The sequence below is a fragment of the Hippoglossus stenolepis genome, chromosome 12, assembly GCF_022539355.2.
Source record: "Hippoglossus stenolepis isolate QCI-W04-F060 chromosome 12, HSTE1.2, whole genome shotgun sequence".
Classification (NCBI taxonomy): domain Eukaryota; kingdom Metazoa; phylum Chordata; class Actinopteri; order Pleuronectiformes; family Pleuronectidae; genus Hippoglossus; species Hippoglossus stenolepis.
Genome location: NC_061494.1, coordinates 7,418,663 through 7,440,097, shown reverse-complemented (window position 1 = coordinate 7,440,097; position 21,435 = coordinate 7,418,663). Strand labels below are relative to the sequence as shown.

The 21,435-nt window shown below is 46.7% G+C and overlaps 1 protein-coding gene across 5 annotated transcripts in view; it reads left to right on the top strand.

Moving 5' to 3' along the window:
- Window positions 1–1,839: 1,839 nt before the first annotated feature.
- fgfr2 (fibroblast growth factor receptor 2) overlaps window positions 1,840–21,435 on the top strand; it is a 38,061-nt gene continuing 18,465 nt past the window's right edge. For 2 of the 5 annotated variants that reach the window (XM_035172288.2, XM_035172287.2), the window contains exons 1-6: window positions 1,840–2,472; window positions 4,524–4,780; window positions 12,295–12,552; window positions 12,871–12,945; window positions 16,808–16,977; window positions 19,175–19,298. In XM_035172288.2, coding sequence (XP_035028179.1) covers window positions 4,600–4,780; window positions 12,295–12,552; window positions 12,871–12,945; window positions 16,808–16,977; window positions 19,175–19,298 — 808 coding nt within the window. In that variant the 5' untranslated portion in view covers window positions 1,840–2,472; window positions 4,524–4,599. The remainder of the gene's footprint in view (window positions 2,473–4,523; window positions 4,781–12,294; window positions 12,553–12,870; window positions 12,946–16,807; window positions 16,978–19,174; window positions 19,299–21,435) is intronic. The other 3 variants (XM_035172286.2, XM_035172285.2, XM_035172289.2) reach the window with 3 other exon arrangements.

The window sequence follows — 21,435 nt, the reverse complement described above, 5'->3', positions numbered from 1 at the left end:
CAGTGCTAGAGGAGCTGCAGGGGGCCAGCCTTCAGTCTCTCTCTGGCTAGCTGTGCTCAGATTTGTCGGAAAGTTATGAACTTTATTTATTCCTGTAGCTGCAACAATGCATAGTACCAGAAAATCTAACTTTTTATCCTTTACTTCAACTTCAGGTCTTGTCTTCTTGTCTGCTCTGTGCTTTCATGTTACATCAATCTGCCCTCACAGGTTCTGTGGAGTGCACAACTGGATGTTGTGAAAATCATATCATGCTGTAAAAAATCTGTTACAAGCAAAAGTCTGCATTCAAAACGTCAGTCAGGGAAATGAAACTGAAAAGCAAAATGCAAAGTATCAAATGTGACAGTGTGCATTTAGCATTATTACTTTACATTATATGGTATATTATATTCTTACTGATGCATTAAAATGTAAGCAGCAAGTTAATTTAGTTACTGGTCGAGGTGGAGCCATCTTAACCTACTGTCACAGGTGCTTGAATCTGTGGTAATGTGTGTATTATGCTAAATAAAACATAATATAACATAATATATAAATAATTGATCTGCTAATTAACCACTAAACTGCAGGTCTTATAGAAATGTAGTGGAGTAAAATGTGTAATATTTTTTTCTGATATGTTGTGAAGTAGAAATATAAAGTAGCCTTTATGTAGGCTATATAAAATACATATATAATGTATGTTCTTGTAAAATCCCTCCATCCATAATCTATGCCACTTATCTAAGAGTTGCAATGAGGGTGGAGCCAATTACACATGAAGTACATATGTGAGGGATTTTTATTTCATTTGTGCAATAAACCATGACAATAAATCAGGTTATTACTGTATGTTGCTCATGTGTTGATTTTAGAATATGACAAATTGGGTAGAACACACTCACTGTCTATAAAAGTGGATGACAGATGATAACATACCTGAGAATATGGACTTCCCAAAGTGTCCTTGAGCAAGACACAAGCCTGACCTGCTGTACGGTGCTACAAGCTGACAGACTTACTGTTTGGGTTCATGTCTCAGCATCTTACTGGTGGGAAGTAATAGAGTATTTACTCAGGTATAAAACTAACTATGAGTAGCTGCAGTAAATAAAGATGTATATTGCTACTTGTAATGAAATATTTTGACTCTGTTATATTTTCTGTATATTATGACATTGTTTTATCATTACTGGAGCCCCTCAATATATTCTATTGAGTAGTTTGCTTTGAAATAGATTTAGCTAAGCTGATTATGTGTTTTCTGTGCTTATACTAAAGCATTTTCACCGTCTGAAACTTAATCAGATAAATCACCTTATTTTACTTCAGAGATATGATCTAAATTAAAAGGACTGAGGAAAAGATTTGAGATGAAGACAGTGACAGGTTGTGACAGGTTGACAGAAACCACAGATAAGATGCAACAAATATTGATGTTCCCTTTGCTGCTGATACTTACACCTATTTTGTCCGTTTTAGAAACAGTTTAAAATGATCTTGATTGCGATATTATTTGACATTTATAAATGTTCCTCTCTTTTATTTAACTGCAGAGCTACGGTCTGCATATGGACCGCACTGCAGAGGATGAGCTGAACATTGTGGATGATGCTCTGCGCGTCCCTGTGTGTGCGTAATCAGTGCGCCCCCTCCCGCACGTGTCACGCCTCGGCCACTGGGGGGCGTTGTTCCCGCGGTCTGACGCGCTGGGACCTTACCGATGGGGCCCTCGCTCACGTTGGACCAAGTTGTGAGCGACTGAGCGCAGCGCGGCGCGGCGCAGGACGGACAGGGAACAGCGCTGCAGTTTGCAGGAAGCGGCTCGAATTACACTGGGGGTGCTTGGGGGGGGTGGGATGACACCCACTGGAGTGAAGGAGGAGGAGGGAAGTGTGTGGAGACGTAAGGAGGAGAACAAACCTAGTAAACCTGACAAAGCGTCTGAGAAGCGGAGCGAGGAACTGTCGGCGGAACAGGAGACGCAGACGCGAAAGACGCTCTCTCCAGCGGGGGGACGCACACTGATGGATTTTATGTCATCTTGCATCGGACAAACTATTCTCACCCGCGCGCCAGCTCCTCTGTAGCTGCAAACTTTCTGTTTTTAACTTGACAAGTGCGCCGCTGGAACACTGGGGCATGTTTTGCGCACTGGAGGAAACTTGGTGACGGGGGAGGAAAGTTAGTTGAAGGGGGGGACAGCAGCAGTTATGGTTCTCCGAGCTGTTTTCGAAGGATAAGTGGGATTTCACTGCATGGCACCGGACTACACTGCTCCTCCGGTGTGGATTATACCCTCCGATCTGACTCGATGCCGGCTGATTGTGGAATAGAAAGCTGAGAAGAAGGCAGCGCCTCGCAGATTTTTTTTTTTTTTTGGTGCATTGTGGAGTTGGAGACATTCCTCCTTCAGGATTCGACTCATGCTCTCGCCTCCCTTATCTGTGCATGCCAAAACAGAGATCTCCACGATTTTAGTCCTCCCTGGTAAGAAGCCTGTTTTTTCCCCTTCCCTTTCTTGTTTACGATAAAGCTCAGCTGGGAAAAAAGTCGACAGCTTCTCCACTATCACATCTGTCAGGATTCCGGCTGTCATGACAAATAGGCGACGTGATAGTAGACACGGCTTTGCGCTTTTGGGGGTTTGTGCTACGTTTTTCCGTGCGCTCGGGAACTATTTACTACTCACAGCTGAATTTACACAATTGTCAAAGCAATGACTCAGTTTGGAGACTTTTCACAAGTCGATGCAAAGTTAATCATTACATATTTTCTTGAATTTGCATCAAACAAATAATAACGCATTGTGCGTAATTTTTAACCCCCTGTTGTTTTTGGAATCATCCTTTTGATAAATGTGATCAAGTTAATTCAATAAAACCTCCATGTTTATTTTGAAAGGCGGGGGCTTCTCCACCAGCACCTTGCGCCATCACTTTAGGACCCATTAACAAGTGTCCTGGTTATTTATTACTTTGCTTAATTTTCTTACATTGCATTTATGGTGCCAATTATCCCGTGACCGCAGTTGTTTTTTCACTGCTTGGTGCCGGAGCCCTAAATCACTGAGCGGCTCCAAATGAGCCCCCATTGTGGGAGAAGCCAACTGATTTGAATCTCAATGGGAATTCAGTCGGTGCCAAAGGAGGTTTCATTCAAAGCCCCCGGGTTGAAGTGAAGGCGGTGGTCATGTATGGAGCGAAGTCCCTCGTGTGTCCTAATGTCAGCAACATTGGGGAAGTTTTGCAACGAGGAGAACATCAGGTCACATTTTAAAGACATCATTTTAAATTTTTAGTTTTTATATTTTTATCAGGCTTCCATTATATTTGACCGACTACCTGTAGAATAACCCTATTTTTGATTTGATTTGGTCCTGCTGCCGTCGCCTCACACTTGCAATTGATGTAAACCGTGCAGAGGTTTCTGGGTAATTCTGTTCTCTTTCCTCCTGCATGGGGTTCATAAGCGTTAAGGCTGAATCAGACACTGACTGGTTTATAATAATCCATCAATGATTCGTGTGTCTGAGCTGATGCAGAATTAGCTCAATCAATTGGAAAGTCAACACTGGGCGTAAAAAAGTTGTGGTGTCTGAGGGTTATAAATTCCTGGATTCACCTCCACGTCATGCGCGCGTCCCCCTGGGGTTTAATGGAAGAGGGAAACCAGGATGTTCACGTTTTCAGGTTCACGCACTAAAAGTCAAAATACATGTGTTTCTGCGGGTGAAACCGATCGATACGTCCAGCTGGGGCGCAGGAGAGCGTGACTTCTCCAAACCTCCAGGGACACTTGATGCACGGTTGATCCGCAGATGTCTGGCAAAGGAGATCGGTGTGCGTGCGTGTGTGTCCCATTATTGCAAACGTGCAACTGAAGCCTTTTTGGAAATCACGAAAATGCAATGAGAGCCTTAGATGCAGTTAACACGGCTGCAGCAGTGCGCGCAACAGGTTTGGCGCATGAACCAAATCGGTATTTCACCCAGATACTATGACTCATCAGTCAAGAATATTGTTTATTATTAAATCTTAGTATAAAGAATAGAAGCAGGGTGTTCAAATGATGCAGGAGATAGTTTTAATAAAGTTGGCATGAGTCTGATCTTAATGCATCGTGGGACTCCGACACCGGTTAGACTGCGAATAAAAAGCCATACAAAGCTCCTGTGTCTCCTAACTGGCATCTCTCAAACGCATCTCAATGCATATGATTGTAGACCGGAGGTAAAGGTGGATGCAGGGTGGTTGTGTGTTCACCGCCGGTGCCTCACAGCTTCGGTATGTCTGTGGCATGGCTTGTTTGACAGCATTTTGGAACACTGTCTCTGTTGCTTTCTTTTGATTCCTTTTTGTTCTGTCTCACTTTGTCAAAAAAAGAGCATAAGTAAGAGGAAAGGAGGTGTTTTGAAAATGTAATTGAAAGTAAATTCATTATGTCAGACTGATGTATTTACAATTTCTCTCCTCTGTCACATCCCTGTCCTCTATCATCCCTCTCCTCCTCTTCCCTCTCTCCGTCTTTCGCCCTCTCAGCCCAGGTGATTGGGTGAATTCCAGTGAGTGACAGGCCGAGCCCGGCTGCAGTTGATGGTTGGGCGGACCCCCTCAGATGGGATCAGTGTCCAGGGGGAGGTGGAGAAGGGTAGTATGGGGAGCGCTGGCCCCCACTAACGTGATGGCCTCGTGGGCCTGGCTGCTGGCCGCTGTCCTGCTGTCTCTGCTGACGGTCAGCGTGGCCCGACCGCCACTCACCGCTACCAAGGAGGAGGAGGCCACTCTGGAACCTGAAGGTAAGCAGCAGCAGCAGCAGGGGGAAGGGAAGGGAAGGGAGGGGAGGGAGGGGGCAACCATTTGTTGGGTTTGTTTTTAGAGGGCAGGTGTAAGTCTGTCAAGTTTGTCCCCCCCCCCCTTTAAACCTGACTTTAGAGGTTTGGTGTCTTTTCTTTAGAATCGTTGTGCTTAACTAACTTAAAGTCCGAGGATAAAAATCCACAAAGGGCCGCCAGTTAAATGAGGAGTGTTACGATTTCGACAATTTCATGCGTCTGAGGACGGATTAGTTACAAAATAACCCCCAAAAACACATTTTACTCTATTGCTTATACACCCACAAGTTAGTATCTGAAGTTTTTTGGTAGAGAAAATCCATTTCTCTCTATTTTGGTATATATTAGATTTTGGGGGGTGATTCAAATAAATAAACCCAAGGAAAACAACTAACCACGGCATGGCTGCCGCCCTCCTGTTTTCCTCAGGCGTGTGATTGACACTCGCGCTTGTTTTATTTTTCTTTCTAATGTCTGTGACAGTTTCTTCTGGAGTGTTAGAGGCAGGTTTGTGAGCCTGTGAGGGAGGACAAGGCAGAGCTGTGAAGGAGGGTGGGACAGTGTTTATGCTGGCATCTCTTTAATGCCCTGCTTGCCTGGAAGGACGCACAGACAGAGAGTGAAAGGGAGAAATTAGGATACTGAGTTTTGCTTCGTTTCTTTGAGTCACGTCAAACTGCACTGCATTTTCTCCCAAAGTTTGTTAATGAAAAATATCTTAAAGCCCTATTTTTTTATTGGAAAAACTTTTGAGAAACCTTTTTTATTGAGAGGCCGTCTTTTAGTTTTTCTTTTCTTTTGAGGCTTCTCCATTTTCTGTCTCCGGTCCTGGAGTCTGGTCAGAGACGAGCTAATTAGAGTTTTTGTGATGGATGTTAACTCGCATTCCAAAGCCTTTTGTTCCCGGGCTTTAATCAGCATACTAATTGTAAGTTAGCGCAACAACTGAGCATCACTTGTTGAGCCACCTCCCCCTTTCGCTTCACACACACACACACACACACACACACACACACACACACACACACATTCTGTACCTTGTCTTGCCCTTTGCCCTGCAGGTCAGGTATCGTTGTTACCTTCGTTGATGAGAGGCCGTCTGAACTCTTTTCCTCCGCTCGTAGTTTTTGTTGTTCTGTCTCAGACTGTTTGGCTCCGAGCTGATGTGTCCGGAGCCCCATGTGGCCCCGGCAGCCACAGCGAGGACAGAAAGAGAGAGCGTGAAAGAAAGAGAGAGAAAAAGAGGGGGAGAGTTTTCCAGAGTTATACAATCCTCCAGGAAAGTTCTAAGAGGATTTGTGCAAATTTGACTTCTCCTTTAGATGGAGAGATTACGGAGCGCCGGGCAGCGGTGAAGTCATGTGACTGCAGATTAAGTGGCTAGACCCGAGGTTCACATGATGACGGATCAACAGGGCACAGTGATCCTGGTCTGCTTGTCTGACCCTGACTCAGTGAATCAGTTTTCCCGCTGCACAGGGCAAACATAGATATTTTTTTGAACTGCAGCTCTGTGTGATTGAATCAGTGTCGGCAGGCCTCAGTTCAGTGCTGCTGTCGCGACTCCTGATTGGCTGTTCTGGTGTCACCTGTAGGGCATACATGTTAGAGAGACAGGCTGGCTGGACCCGCCCTCTCTGTCTAATAACACCCCCCTGCAGAGATGTTTAGGATTTCCAAGGCTCTCTGCCCTGCAGCCTCGGTCACACCGCTGCCTGAGTGTGTGTGTGTGTGTGTGTGTGTGTGTGTGTGTGTGTGTGTGTGTGTGTGTGGGGGGGAGCCGTAATTGCTGTAGATTCATCAGATTGCATATCAATGTTTTCTCTATAGAGCCCACGCCTGCACCCCTGGTGGCCCCTGCTAGTTTGTTTACCTGCAGCTGCTGTAACAGTAGAAGCAGAGCGGGCGCGCTGGTTAAGGCCTCCACAACAGGTCTATTGTTGTCGCTGTAGCCACTTCGGTATCTATGGGAGTGTTTACCTTGTCCGGGCGCTCTCCATTTGCACAGTGATTAGAATACTATGAGCTGAATAACAATCGCAGCACACACTGGTATGTGTGTGTGTGTGTGTGTGTGTGTGTGTGTGTGTGTGTGTGTGTGTGTGTGTGTGTGTGTGTGTGTCTTTAACATTGGTATTCTGTGCTCTGCAGTCCGTTTAGGCCCCTCTTTGCATATAATGTGTGATAAATGTGGCACCAGGCGCACTGGAACGCAGGCTGAATGTGAGTGCAGCTGACAAAAGTCAGCTCGTGGTTTGGCTGCTGTACTTTGCTCGACTCCCCTGCCAAACTCTGTTCTTCAAAAAAAAAAAAAGCTCTGATCAGCAAAGAGTCAAAGGCTTCAAAAATAGTTAAGTAAATAAAGGCTACATTATGTGTCAGGGACGAGTCTCTCATGCTCCGACAGACAGAAGAAAGCGGAGGGATGCCTGCCAGCGAAAGGCGTTTGATTTCTGGAAGAGTTTCTTGGCACAGTTGGAAATCGAATTGCTCTCTTGGCATCTCGACATTTCTACATTTACCCTCCACCTGTAGACTATGCATTATTTTATTAAGATACATAATCACCAGAGTGTTTATTTTAGTATAGTTGAATAATTAAAACCATAGTGTTCAGCAAACTGTTGTATGTACAGAAAGTGTTAGAGAGAGTTGCAGGCTCTGTACCTTTCTGTTACTGTCATATCTACACAATCCACACAGTAGGAGAACAGCTGTAAAAGTGTAAAAGTGTCAGCTTGCTTGATAATGACATGGCGTGTGTGTGTGTGTGTGTTTGTCTGTGTGTGTGTGTCTGTGGCGATGGCAATGGAACTGAACTCTAAACAAATGCAGTGTGTTGGTCGGTGGTGGGGCCAGGGGCAGTTGGGCTGAATATATGGCCTTCACACAATGACTTTTATTAGCCGTTGCTGGCTGGTGTTAATCTTGAAGGTTCAAGTTTGTTAGTGTGTGTGTGTGTGTGTGTGCTTCACACCGCAGCTCAGTCTCACACCTGTCTGATAAGAGGCTGGGAAGAGCCGCTGCCTGTGCCAGCTTGTGCCTCAGGTCTCTGTGGACTGTCCGGTGTGCGGCGGGAGGCAGAGAGAAATCTGAGCCAGCAGCAGGGACAGAGTGCAGGAGGACGGTGGGCAAAAAGGAGGAAAAACACGGATTTAAACAAAATATGTATTAATCAGAAACACTGATGCAAAAATAATAATGCGATTTCCTAATAAAAGTAAACGGAAATTTTTTAATTTGTATGGGGATTTCCGTGAAGCTTCTATTTTTTTGGCATGCATGTTTACTAAAAACTGCTGCAGTTACTTTATATTTTATTATTAGCTTTCCTTTTATTGCTCAGAATGATAGATCTGAAAGGTCACAGATTTGATTGTTGCATCAGCCTTACATCATCCTTGGATGTGGTTTTTGTACTTGGCATAGAGCCAGATGTCCTCCCGAGCCAAGAGGTTGTTTCTTAAATCCGTAAGTCTTTACTTTTAATCAGAAAAAATTGGCTGACTAATCGATATTGAAAACAACCCATAGCTGCAGCCTTATTGTTTACATTAAACTGACTCTGTATTCAGTTCTGAACATTAATCTCGAGAAGCCAGAGCAAATTACATCTCTGAGGGGTCGCTGGAGCTTCATCCTGAAAAAGGTTTTGGGAGCTAAGCGGCAGTCAGTGGGTTGAAGAGGTCGGGTGGGGGTCAGGGAATGCCTGGATGGGGGGTGAAGGGGGTGGGCAGACTGGAGGGGCTGTTGCCATGGATGCCAGCATGGAGCTGCTCCTTTGTCAGAATAAAAAAAAAAAAAGCTAAAGAGGAATTTAAATGTGAAAGGATGTCAGAAAACAGGGAGGGACAAAAAAAGTGGAGAAAAGTCCTGGGATTTGACTGCGTGAGGAGGATAGAGAGGAAAGAGGAGACGGTAAAAAGGAGGAATAAGAGACATGAGGTGAACAGGCAGTGTGTGTCGCCTGTTGGGCTGCATGCGTGTCGAGTGCGTGCCTCTGAGATGGCCGTCATTACATTTAGTCCATTGTGCAGAATGCCATAAGGAGGAGATGGCAGAATAGACTCGCAGTTGAATGAGCCTCTCTGCAGAAATACATTTATGTAAAAGACAAACTCCAGGGCTATTGGAGTTTGGGCTATATAAAACATGCCCTCGCCACATGGCCAACCGCACTGCTCGGCTCTGTCTGATTTGAAAGACAGACAGACGGACAGACGGATGTCAAGGAGACATGGATGAGAATTGCTTTCTCCAATTTGCTGCAGACTCTCGGGCTGCGAGACTAATTATCACCAGCCGAGAGACGGCGTGAACGAGGACGGAGAGGCAGCGAGGAGTGGACAGCCCGAATCCATGACACCTGATAGACAACTGTAATAGCTGTCACAGAAGAAAAAAGAGGGAGATGGGTTTTGAAATGGAGATGTGCTTCATGAGAAGAGAGGCAGAATGATAGTGACGAGGGAGGGAGGGCGGAGGAGAGAGCTGTTTGATCGAAATTGAGCAAAAGTGTGTGCCTGCCTGTGTGTGTGTGTGTGTGTGTGTGTGTAGGATAGAGGCACCCGCTCCCTCCTGTGGTGCAGAGCGGGATGAAACTTTGTAAAGATGAAAAATCTGCAGTGAAGTGTTTCAGCTCTTCAGCTCAGCGCGCATCCCTGGACTCTTGTAAACTCAGTAGAGCAAGGTGTGTGTGTGGTGTGTGTGTGTGTGTGTGTGTGTGTGTGTGTGTGTGTGTGTGTGTGTGTGTGTGTGTGTGTGTGTGTGTGTGTGTGTGTGTGTGTGTGTGTGTGTGTGTGTGTGTGTGAGTGTGTGTGTGTGTGAGTGTGTGTAGGTGTTTGATACACACTTCTATTAAAGTGTAGCTCTGTATATTAAGTGTGTGCAATTTTCCTTGAGGTTCTTGCTGCATTCACCGTGTGTGTGTGCTGATTGCATGACACAGGTTCCCATGAACAATCGGGCATGCTGGAGGTGTCAACAGGTTTTGGGAAGGGTCAGGCTGAGGTCAGCGGGGTCAACAGGGTGGGGCGGGGTGCGGGGGTCGTGGGATATGTGGGAATGGGACAGAGCGGAAGGGGAGGTGAAAGAGCTAGAAGAGGGAGCAGCAGCAGCAGCAGTGGGGGAAGGAGGAGTTGACGGAGGAGGACAGATGGACACAGCGGAGATAAGAAAATGATGTAGGCAGAACTAACACGTGCATGCTTTCTTTAATCAGATGCACCATTTGGATGAAGTCCCTTCCTGTTTTTCCTTCTCCCTTCCTTCACTTTGAACTTCTTTTCCCTCCTTACATTTCTCCTCTTCCTCAGACCCCTCCTTGTATGAGTATCTTCTTTCTATGAAGTACCTCAGTGCTCTTCCTTTCTTTTTCGACTTGCTGACAGATATTGTTGCCTGTGTGTGCGCGTATATGTACATTCCACCCCCCCCCCCTGTGTTGATGTTGTCGGTACCTGCGAGCTTCCCTGCACACACTGTACCTTCTCCACTGCTTTGTGTCCCGGTGGTTACGACATCTCCGGGTTTCTAAGAGTCTAAATCAAACAATAAAGGAAAAAAGGCGGAGCCAGTAATAATGTCAGAGGCCTCCGGTGTGGAAAAGCACGTCGTAAAAAAAGGTAGCGGAGACAGCTCCCATCAATCAGCGCGGGGGCTCCACCTTTTATCAGACCACACACTCTGTGCTCGGTGGTGAGGGAGGGGTTAATTATTACTGGATTGAAGAAAAGTGGGAAAATGACAATACAGGAAGTGTACCTGTGAGTCTATGTGCCCAGAGGGATTGTTTAGAGGCTCACACACATGCCTGGACCGCTGGCTTGTGGCGGAATGACTTTCCCTTCCTGTTGGGGCGAGTGTGTGTGTACTATTTACATTAAACACGCACTCAGGGCAGCAGCACATACTGTAATGGAGGTGGGATGTTGTTAAAAAGGTGCAGTGAGGTACAGGAAAGGCTGGGAGTGCCACCGCCTCTTTAATTACACCTATCAGCCTTCAGCCAAAAACTCTACGTACACCTCCATCACTTATGCTTTTCCACTGTTACTATTTTCCCCCTCAAATCTTTTTAATCCCTCTCTTTTTTTTGGCCCTTTCCTTTAGCTCCCGCTAAATAAAACACACACACACACACACACACACACACACACACACACACACACACACACACACACACACACACACACACACACACACACACACACACACACACACACACACTTTTTGACCTTTTTCAGAATTTTGTACATTTACGATGAGTGAATGTACACAATGTCCATGAATGTGTGTGTGTGTGTGTGTGTGCCTCAGGCTTTCTGGAATCAGGTTTGATATATGTGGCGGTAGCCAGCTTGTATGTCAGGCAGGTTTTCCCCCTTATTACTCAACATTTAGTCACAGTCTCGACTTTAAATGGTTAAAGTAAAAAAAAATCCTTCCTGATGTAGAGTTTGCAGTTTCAGCTCTGGCCCCTCACTTCACTTTTATATATGTTGGACATTCATTTTGCTCTCCCTGTACCGCTGTACAAGTCAGAGGACAGGGTGTACACACACACGCACCCACTCACAGGCTGACTTGGATTTCCTCCCAGAAGCGAAGGTTTTTATGCACTTTGGAGTCTCGCGGAGTTTCTCGCTCTGTGCCTTGGCCGGCGAATCCGGCGCTGGGATTGTAGATCCTTCATGGCCGTGTTATGAAAGAAAATGCAGAAGGGAGAGATGGAAAACAGAAGAGTCAGTCAGGCTACAGCCAGGTCAAGGTTTTCTAAAGCTTAGGCGCTGAGTCAAAACCAGAGAAAAAGCCCCTCAAAAAATAAAATAGAGAGCGCACCCCCCCAAGCCCCCTCCTTATCCCTTCCCCTGCCTGACAACTGCTTCCGTCCTGGACCTTTCTGGCTGCTTTCCTTTCTGATGGGCAGACGCGCTGGAGTTTTATTACCTTTTTTTTAGTCTGAAGAAATCTGTCTGCGCTGCTACTACTCACCCACACACACACCGGCTGCTTGGAATCTTCGCTGAGAGGGAGGTGGTTGTTTGGGCGGGGGTTGTCTGTCAACGCAGCTCGCAAAGCATTGAGTGTTTTGTTTTGTTTTTTTCAACATATGCTGCTCTGGCCGTTACTGCATGCTCTGAATCTATAAACACCAATCACACTGCACCAATCACCTGATAACCAAACCATGGTATTCTCTAAGAGCTCCATCTCAGATGACTCACTGGGAGTTTGTGGTAACGACATGTTGGTGTGATGGTTTTAAGAAATGGGCCTCCTCTTTTCTGTATTGCTCCTCTTGCATAAGTTGATTTTATTTGCATCCATTGGGGGTTATTATGGTGTTTTTGTTTCTTACACTATTGCTTGTTTCTTCCTCTCCCACCTCTCTTTCTTCTTCTTGTGCACCCTCTTCCTCCTCCAATCCGATTTCCTTCCCTCCCCCTTTCCCTTCACCCCTCCCATTCGCTCTGCAGAGGCATCGAACAAATACCAAATTTCTAAGCCCACGGTGTGCTCAGTGCACCCAGGGGAGTTGCTGAAGCTGAGCTGCCCTCTGCCATCGACGGGGACCATCACCTGGACCAAAGACGGCAGCTCGCTGGGCACCAACAACCGCACGCTGATAGAGCAGGAGGTGCTGCAGATCCGTGATGCCACGCCCAAGGATTCGGGCCTGTACGCCTGCACCAGTGTTAGCAAAGACACGGTCTGCTTCATAGTGAATGTCACAGGTGAGTCAGGGATCAGGCAGGATAGGACAGGTCAGGTTGGGACAGGAAGTGTGGAGACGTAGAACAGTGTCCTGGTAGTTGCCGTGGCACAGATGTGATCAGGGATGGACATACTGACTTCTGAGCGACTCTAGGTTCTAGTCTGTGTGTGTGTGTGTGTGTGTGTGTGTGTATGTGCAATTACAGTAGCATACGACCAGATTCAGAAAAATCTCCCCACTCCTGTGTGTGACAGCATGAAAAATTCAGCATGCAATACCACATGTGTGTGTATGCGGGTTGCGGAGGGATGGCAGTAACCGTGGTTACTCTCTACAGATGCAATTTCGTCGGGAGATGATGAGGACGATACAGAGCGATCGGAGGACACCGGGGCGGACGGAGAGCAGATAAGTGAGTACGGGAGGAAAAAAACGGAGTGATGCATGAGCAGTGCTGTCCTTCCACACCATTAGACCCTCTTCAGATGAACTACACATTGTAAACAAGCCTGTGAGCCCACCCTTTATATGTCATGATGGTGTCTTACGTCTGATCTGTCAAAGTTCAATCAGAATAGGTAGGGGTAGAGGTAGGAAACAAACAGGTAAAAGATAACGCTTGAAGTAACTGGTCTACAAAGTGAATGAGCAGTCAACAGAACTTAAGTCTGGAATGCTGATTGCGATAACTAAACACTTACAAAGACTTAATCCCTATCTGAAATAATCTACTTAGCTGTGCCAGTACACAGTTCAGACTGTATGTGGATGATTAAAGCAGGAAAGAAAGCGGACAGTCTCCATTTTTTGGCAAAATCGGGAGGAGACAGGTGTAAACAACACCAAAACTCATATCAGCTCTGCCCTGCACCCACATCTCTGCTATTCTATACCTTAGCATTCCTGCCCAGGCCTATACTGAGACTTAGTAAGTGTGTAGTGTCTGTGTGTGTGTGTGTGTGTGTGTGTGTGTGTGTGTGTGTGTGTGTGTGTGTGTGTGTGTGTGTGTGTGTGTGTGTGTGTGTGTGTGTGTGTGTCTCCACGGCTCCAGGGAATACAGAGATTCCTGGCATTCCTGCAGCCCGTGTCTCTCAGGTAGTCAGGCCTCATGGAGCCAAACAACCAGCCAGTCAGTCAGCTGGGCTCACCCATTTTGAAAGACACCCATCTGGACGCAGTTACCCACCTGATGGGCCTGTGTATATGAGTGCGTGCGTGAAATAGAAAGTGTGTCTGTGCGTTGATATGTGGGGTAGTCGCGTGTTTATGTAGCCACGTGCACACATGCATGCATTCACATACACATACACTCAGAAAAAGGGGGCTGAAGCAAAGATGAGGGCTTCCACATCTTGTTAAAATTCTCCACACGCACTTTGTCTCACCGTGAGTCCTCCTCCTCCTCCTCCTCCACTTTTGGGCTGACTGTAATTGCCTGAAATCCATTAAATATGGGGGAGAGAGGGAGGAACTCGGTAAGAGGAAAAAACGGGGGGAGAGGGAAAAGATCCAGCCATTCTGGTGGTAATAAGCTGTTTGAAAACAAAGGGAAAGCTGTTCTGGCAGTACAGTTGCATTTTCTCGCTGTGTGTGTTTTTTGGAGATTCAAAACTGAAATTATTATTAAAAGAAAAGGGGGAAGAAGAGGAGAGGGGAAAAGGCAGAAGGAGGAGAGGGAGGGGACTGGGGGATTTGTTGGATCAGCACCAGCACTTCTCGGAGCATGGCGTGGAGCCTTGGCCTCGGGCCCGAGGACTGGAGCGAGGGAGGAGCGTGCATTTAGGCGTGGGAGGGAATGAGAGCGGAGGCTGCCGGGTGTAGCTTTATATCTGTGGCTTTTTTTTTCTTCTCTGTCCTGGAGCACTCTGAATGGACCGGCCATCAGGCGACTGTCAAACAGCGGATTTCGATTTGACTTTGTATAGAAGAGACAACAACACAAGCATTTAAAAAAAAGGGAGCGCGTCCAGAGTGTTTGTCCATCGTCAGCAGCGGGTGGTGTTATTGGAGGAGACATGGAAGAGCCTTTCCATTGATCAGCTATGGAAGCTGTGTTCTTGAGGGTGAGGGTGGGCAGGAGGAGAAGAGGGTAGTGTCGATGTCATGATGAAGAGCCATGTGGAGTTTTGCTTTCTGAGTCACAAAGCCTCCGTACTGTCTATCAGGATTTAGCTCCACTTAGTTTAGAATATGATTATACCGGGTTTGGAGTTGGGCTTAGGGTTGTTTGCTTATGTTGCAGGGACATGGCCTCAAAGTCAAATTCCTAGTTTCCATGTCTGCCAGTAAACTGGGGTCGGCTATGGTCCTTGTGACAAAAATGTCGCCATCCACCCATGTCTGGTAGGGTACCCATGGACCCCAATGTGTACGTCCGTGTGCAGCCCAAAATGTTTGCCTTTTCTGACTGTACACGTCGGTGTGACCAGGTACAACCATTCAATCAACTGGAATGAAATTTGGGGTGGGCCCTCATTTTAGTGTGAATGGAACCGTGGGCATGTACGTCTGAACTCTGTTCATTTGAAGAGGACCAGTACTAAATTCATTTCAATTTCTGGTCCTAATAATCCATTGCACACAACTGACTAGTAAAGCGTGTATAGATGAATGGTAAACAGGAGAGAATCAACAATGAAAAACCACTTTGGGTCACTGGTGGATTTAGCTCTCCAGAGGAACTTGGCGAGGGAGAAAATCTTGACTCATAGCATGGGGGTTACAAAACCTCAGCTCACCCCAGGCCAGCTTAGGATAAACAGCCGTGAGTGGGGATCCGGATGCACGGGGCTTTGGGGGTGGCGGGGGTTCCTGGAGGCCTCAGCAGTTGAGAAAGTGAGAGTTTGGCCTCATCAGGAGAGAGGTCTGAGGGTCGTCTCGTTTGAAGTGCTGCCCCTCCGGACGGAGAGCATGGGAAACAGCGCCGCTCACCTTTCATGTCCCGACCTCATCCTCCGACCTGCCTGCCAGTTTGGGGTCAGAGGTCATCACGGAGAGACACGCTCCCGATGAGCCAGTCTCGGACCTAATCTGTCTCTGTCTGAACGGATGGAGTGATGACAGGAAGAGAGAATGGAGAGGAATGGAGGTGACTGGGAGGTGAAGAAGCAGGAAGTGAAACGCAGATAGTGAGAGTGAGAAGGAAGAAGAAGAAAGGGGGAATGGCTTATTATAGTTTCAGCACTTACCGTATGCATCCATTCAGGAAGGAAGGGCACTGTTTACTGAATTTACTATGCAAGAATGCGCGACTCGTCCGGTTGTGTGTGCCAGAGAGAAGGATGGGAGGTGTCTAATAGTATGCAGATTGGACAGGCAGGAAAGAGAGTCGGAGGAGGGAGGGCACTTGAAGCAAATACACTCCTGGGACGTTAACTTATGTTTGATGGTCTTACAAAAGTCGGTAGAGGTCTTATCTGTGGGTCCTTCTGTCGCTTGTGCTCGGGCTATACGGAGAGAAAGTCATGGTGTGGAAGACCGTTTGGGTTGTTGTTTGACTTTCTCTTCCCCTCTGAGCCCCATCTGCTTAGGCAATCACACTCCCAGGTGCAGGGAGAACGGGCGGATGGGGGGGCTCAGAGGAAAATCCAGCTGACTGAGATTCAGAAACTGGGAGAAAAAAAAAAAAAACAGGGAACCAGGGAACAGACGAAACACAAGGAAGGTGGTTCCTGTAAGGGAAATTGTAACAGTGTGGCACTGATAAATCTGGACTTAAGTTTGCGTCGATGACTCCGCAGTCCTGTGTTAAACGTGACATTCATTTTCTCCCCTGACGGTACGTAATGATTTTCCGAGGGTGATAAGCATCCGTGGCCCGGCCGTCTATATCTAGCCCAGTGACAGATAAACAGGGGAGCTATGGTAATTGGAGGAAGTGGAGGGAGAAAAAAAGTTGCTAAGTGGAATGAGATGAAATTGGATGTGATGGTCTAGTTACCCTCTTGGCAACGCCCAGGCACATTCTCCCCTTAGAGCTGATGTCCCCCCCTTCTTCAACACCCCGCTGAGCCTATGGGGAAAGAGTATGTTTTTATTTAACTGTGTGAGCTCTGGGTTGTGTTTTGCAGACAGCGGGTCAGTTAGTGCAGGGGTGTAGGGGGGTGGGGTGGGTGCCTCTGGGACTGGGAGAGCTATAGGAAAGGTTCGGCCCATCTGCAGTCGCACTTCCACGTAGTGCTGCCTTTGCCAGTTCAAGGCCCGAAAGCCAAACTGTTGAGGACATGATTAGAGAAACTGACCCTGACTGAACACCGACTGTTCTCTGGTTGCAGGCGCTCCTTATTGGACCTCATCAGCAAAGATGGAGAAGAAGCTGCATGCGGTGCCAGCTGCCAACACAGTCAAGTTCCGCTGTGCTGCAGGAGGCAACCCCCGGCCCAAGCTGCGCTGGCTTAAAAACAGCAGGCCTTTCCGCCAAGAGGACCGCATGGGAGGGTATAAGGTAAGATAAACAGTCATACATCACTCTTTTTATTACGAATGTCAACCCAGCTGCCTTCTCCCGCTTTGTTCTGCTTTCTGTCCCACAATGCATCTGGCTAGTTTGTGAATGTATTTACAAGGGACGTCAGGTCTCCGATCTTCCGATCATTCTCCGGCTGTCCTTTCACCCCTTTTCCACCCTTCACTGGAGAGACGGGATGAGAGTAGACAGAGGAAACGAGAGCAGTGTTTCTGGTGTGAAATTGGAATTGCTCATCCGTGCGCCTCCTCTCAACAGGATACTTTGCAGAGCCTCTCACTGTAACTCGAAATGGTTCCTTAGCCCCAACAATTAGAAACCTAAGCCCGGGACTTAAGGGTTAAATGCCCTCGGACAGTAACGTATAGAGAAAGTAGGTAGCGTCAGGGTTGAAATGAGTTGAGAATAGCTGAGGTAACTCAATCAGGGAGAACAGGTCCCACTGGCTTTGCTCAGAGACCGTGTGATTCCAGCATGTGGTTCTGTTGTTATGAAATGTGATTTACAAACACTATAGCTGAGCTGGTTAAAGTTTAAACTGAAGGTGCTTGATGTGCTGTGCAGCTTGTGACTCTCTGTTTTCACAATGTACATAAAGCAAACCACACAGAGTAAGAAATAAAACTACAAACAAACACCCCCTGATTCCTGGAAAGAAGACCAGAATAAAGATAATTTCCGTGGTCAACACTTTAATTCCATTTCAGTCATCAACTTAAATGACTTCCTATGGACAGCGCTGTGTTTCCAACCAACTGCTTTGTTTGACTTCTGAAATCTCTCACCAAAGTCCCATTAGGGGATAAAATAAACGGGCTGAGCTGATTTGTGTGTGGTGAAAATACCTGATTCCGTATGTCATGGGAAAGTGAAGCTACTTTTGTTATGTTTTATTTCCTCCTTGAAATCAGCTACGACAAGTCCGAATCTGAAGAATTTCTCCCCCGTGACAGGGTCTATTTGGATTGGATCGAAGCTATTTTGCTCCAAAATTCCTCGGGTTGTCTCTGAAAACAAGCAGCGTTTTACTGTGTATGCTGGAGTTTTGCTGACGGAGTGGAATAACAGATTAAACAGACAGTAATGAAATTAATTTATGAAAAGATCCAGTGGTGCTGAACGAGTCGGAGGCTCCTGGCTAATGCCTTATGGTTTATGAGGAAACACGTCTCCCTTGTCAGGGGAGTTTAGGAGCGGACCATGTTGATGTAGCTGCTAGTGTCGTTCTGTTTGGATTTCGGCCGGCTCGTCGCAGCGTAGACAAAAAACAGCTCCTGGTGTGACGGAAACGTTACAGTCAGGCTGTCAGATACACTGTGGGCTGCTCGTTTCTCTCTTTTTGTCAACAAGTGCCGGACAAAAGCCGTACCTGAGCCCAACCCTGTGGCCTAATCTCTCCATTGTCAGAAATGTAGGCCTGCACAAGCAGCAGCTACTGTGTCCCTTCGGAAACGCTATTGTTGGCTCACACCTGTGGATTCCACACACAGGTGAAGCTATTTTTACAAATCATTATGAATAAGTGTGTATTTGAAACAGCTCAGACCGGACAGGTGGAGTTTACGACACAAGATAGCAGTGACTCATTTGAGAATTAGACAGTTACAGGGAAGTATGGAGGACTGTGCTGGGTGTGCATCTTTAAAAAAAACTTGCTCCTAGTTTTTTTTATGAAACTCTCAAAGCAGTTGTATTTGTAGAAATAAAAACCGGAGTGATACTCAGTAGAGCACAAACCTCCGTCAAAGGCCAACAGTCCCTTTATGAAACCACAGTTATTTTCACTACATCCAGATTTTTATTTGAATCTGCACCAAATTGCACGCACTCATAAATATCGGCTGTTTTTTCCCATCAAGATCCATTAATTAGACCATGGGAAATCGACAAAAATGCGGATCTGTACCAACATTTATACGATTCTTCCTCAGGTCATGTCCCACCCCTCCACAACCGATTTTATGGAATTGAGTATTTTTAATCCTGTTAACTAACAAACTTCTAACCCTAACCCTAACCCCCTTGTTATCAGACTCAATATTGTTTTCCAACACACTGAATCAGCTCTCGTCTTTCACTCCTCCAGCCAAATCCCAGCTCTTGTCACTAGCTCCTTGTTTCTGTGAAATTCTGTGTTTGCTTCTCCTAACAAGAATCCCATGCCTCTCCTACCCAGGTGCGTAGCCAGCACTGGACCCTGATCATGGAGAGCGTGGTGCCGTCGGACAAGGGCAACTACACCTGTCTGGTGGAGAACGAGTTCGGAGGCATCAACCACACCTACACCTTGGACGTAGTGGGTCAGTACCACATTCTCATAGCACAGAGTGACACCTGTGAGGCCAATAAAGGAGGAGATGGGGGATGGAGGGAGGTGGAGGAACGGGGAGGGGAGGGGAGGCCAGCTGAAAGAGTTCTCACAGTGAGAAGAGTGTGTATGTGTGGGTGTGTGCTGTTTGATTGGCCAGGTGCATGCTGGATGCAGGTGCAGGCCAAGAAGTGCTGCCAAGCGCACGGAAGCTAAACATGAGTGAATGTTTTTTATGTAGTTTTCATTCATTTATATAGTAATACGTTTTTTTTTATTAAATCCTCACATTTCCATCAGTATTATGTCTTACAAACGTTTTGGTCCTTTGTGCTTAACCCCACCCATCTAAAAGAAATAAACTTAAAACTGTTTATTTTTCCATTTTTATTGAAAAAAAATCCTTTTTCAGTGCGACTGCTTTTTATCTATCTTTCTTTTTGATATTCTATACTCAGCCAAAGGGACACGGGAAATAAAAACACATTTTATTCAGCTTCTTTAATTCTTGAATTACCCCAACCTTGGCTTATAAAACAGAAATTATCTGCACGCCTCAAAAACACAATGAATAAGTGGTTTAACTAACCCTTTAAGGTCAGCTCAGGTATGACGGCGACTTAAACCGGTAGCAGGTTATTGTTGAGTGTCTCTTTCTGAGGACAGTGCTGACCTCGGCACTATGGCAGCGAGTTCAGAACCAACTCAACCAACCCCTCACTCTGACCTTTGGAGCGCAGAAAGCAAAGCGTGTTTTTCTGCTCGGTTTGCAGAATCAATAGACAACAGGGACAACAAGGGGAGTGGGATAAAGATAGTAGATCAATATGTGCATAGGTGTGTGTTGTCTGGTGTGTGTGTGTGTGTGTGTGTGTGTGTGTGTGTGTGTGTGTGTGTGTGTGTGTGTGTGTGTGTGTGTGCGTGTGCGTGTGTGTGTGTGTGTGTGGTGCAACTTTGCCCTTAATTCAATGCAGACCAGTTCTCCTTTGGCCTCACTCGAACCAATATAGAAGCGATCGGTACACATCAAAGTTTATCTGACAAAGCTCTACTTCTGAAATCAGGTCAATAATCCAGAGATAACAGGGACAGACATGCGGCTGCAGCAGTTTGATTCGGAACATGTGGGGACCACTGGTCACTCCAAGTGTCAGCGGCCTGTGTCTGTATGTAGATTCATTCTTAGAGTGTCTCCATTGTCCGGAGCAGGCCTACTGTAATTACACACTGCTGTTTTGATTAGTGCTTCCATGGTAATAAAGAGTATTATTTTCATTTTATCAGATGGAGATTGAATACCTGAGGGTTTTTGCTCAATGAGCATATAGGCACATGCACACAAACACACACGCGCACACACACACACACTCCCCAACGCAGGCCCCCTGCTCTGCTCCCCTCTGGAGTTGGCTAAAGCTCTCCTTCAGACTGCATATTTCTGTTTTTTGTTCTGTTTTATTGCAGAGCAGTAAACCCCCTCCTCGTCTGGCTCCACAGCCACTGCACCCTCCAACCTCTTGCCTCATTTTCCTCCATTATAGTGGGTTGGCCAGAGGGAGGAGAGGGGGAAGACAGAGAAAAGAAAGCTGGGAAACAGACAGAAAAGGTTGTTCTTATCAGTCTTTCTTTTGCCCAAGTGACCTGCAGGATCAGCCATTAAAAGCAAGAGTTATCTGGCCTTTTCTGGTTCAAACTGGCCTCTGGACAACAGGCCGCAGTTGGACATCGTCTAGCAGACACACAGGACGCGTCAAAACAGACATTGAGGCTCTTTGAGTCAGAACTGTGGCGAACGGCGACCCTGCGGCACTTTGTCAGTAGCCCCATGCCATCCTGTGCCATGCAGCGCCCTTCCTGTGCCTCTGCCCCTCCCCGACCCTTAGGGCCCTGTGTGCCAAGCTGCCAGGTTACCCAGAGTTCATCAGTCTCGCATGGGACGCCATGGAATGCCCCTGGTCTGTCTCCTCATGCTTCTTTCTGCCACCATCCCACTACCGCTGCCGCCAAATTACTAGACTAATTACTTAATTGATAAACGGACTCAGTTTTGAAACGGGTCACTACATGTTGGTCACAGCAAACCATGAACAAGCAGCTCAGCGTCTGCTCTTTCTTTCAGTTTGGACCTG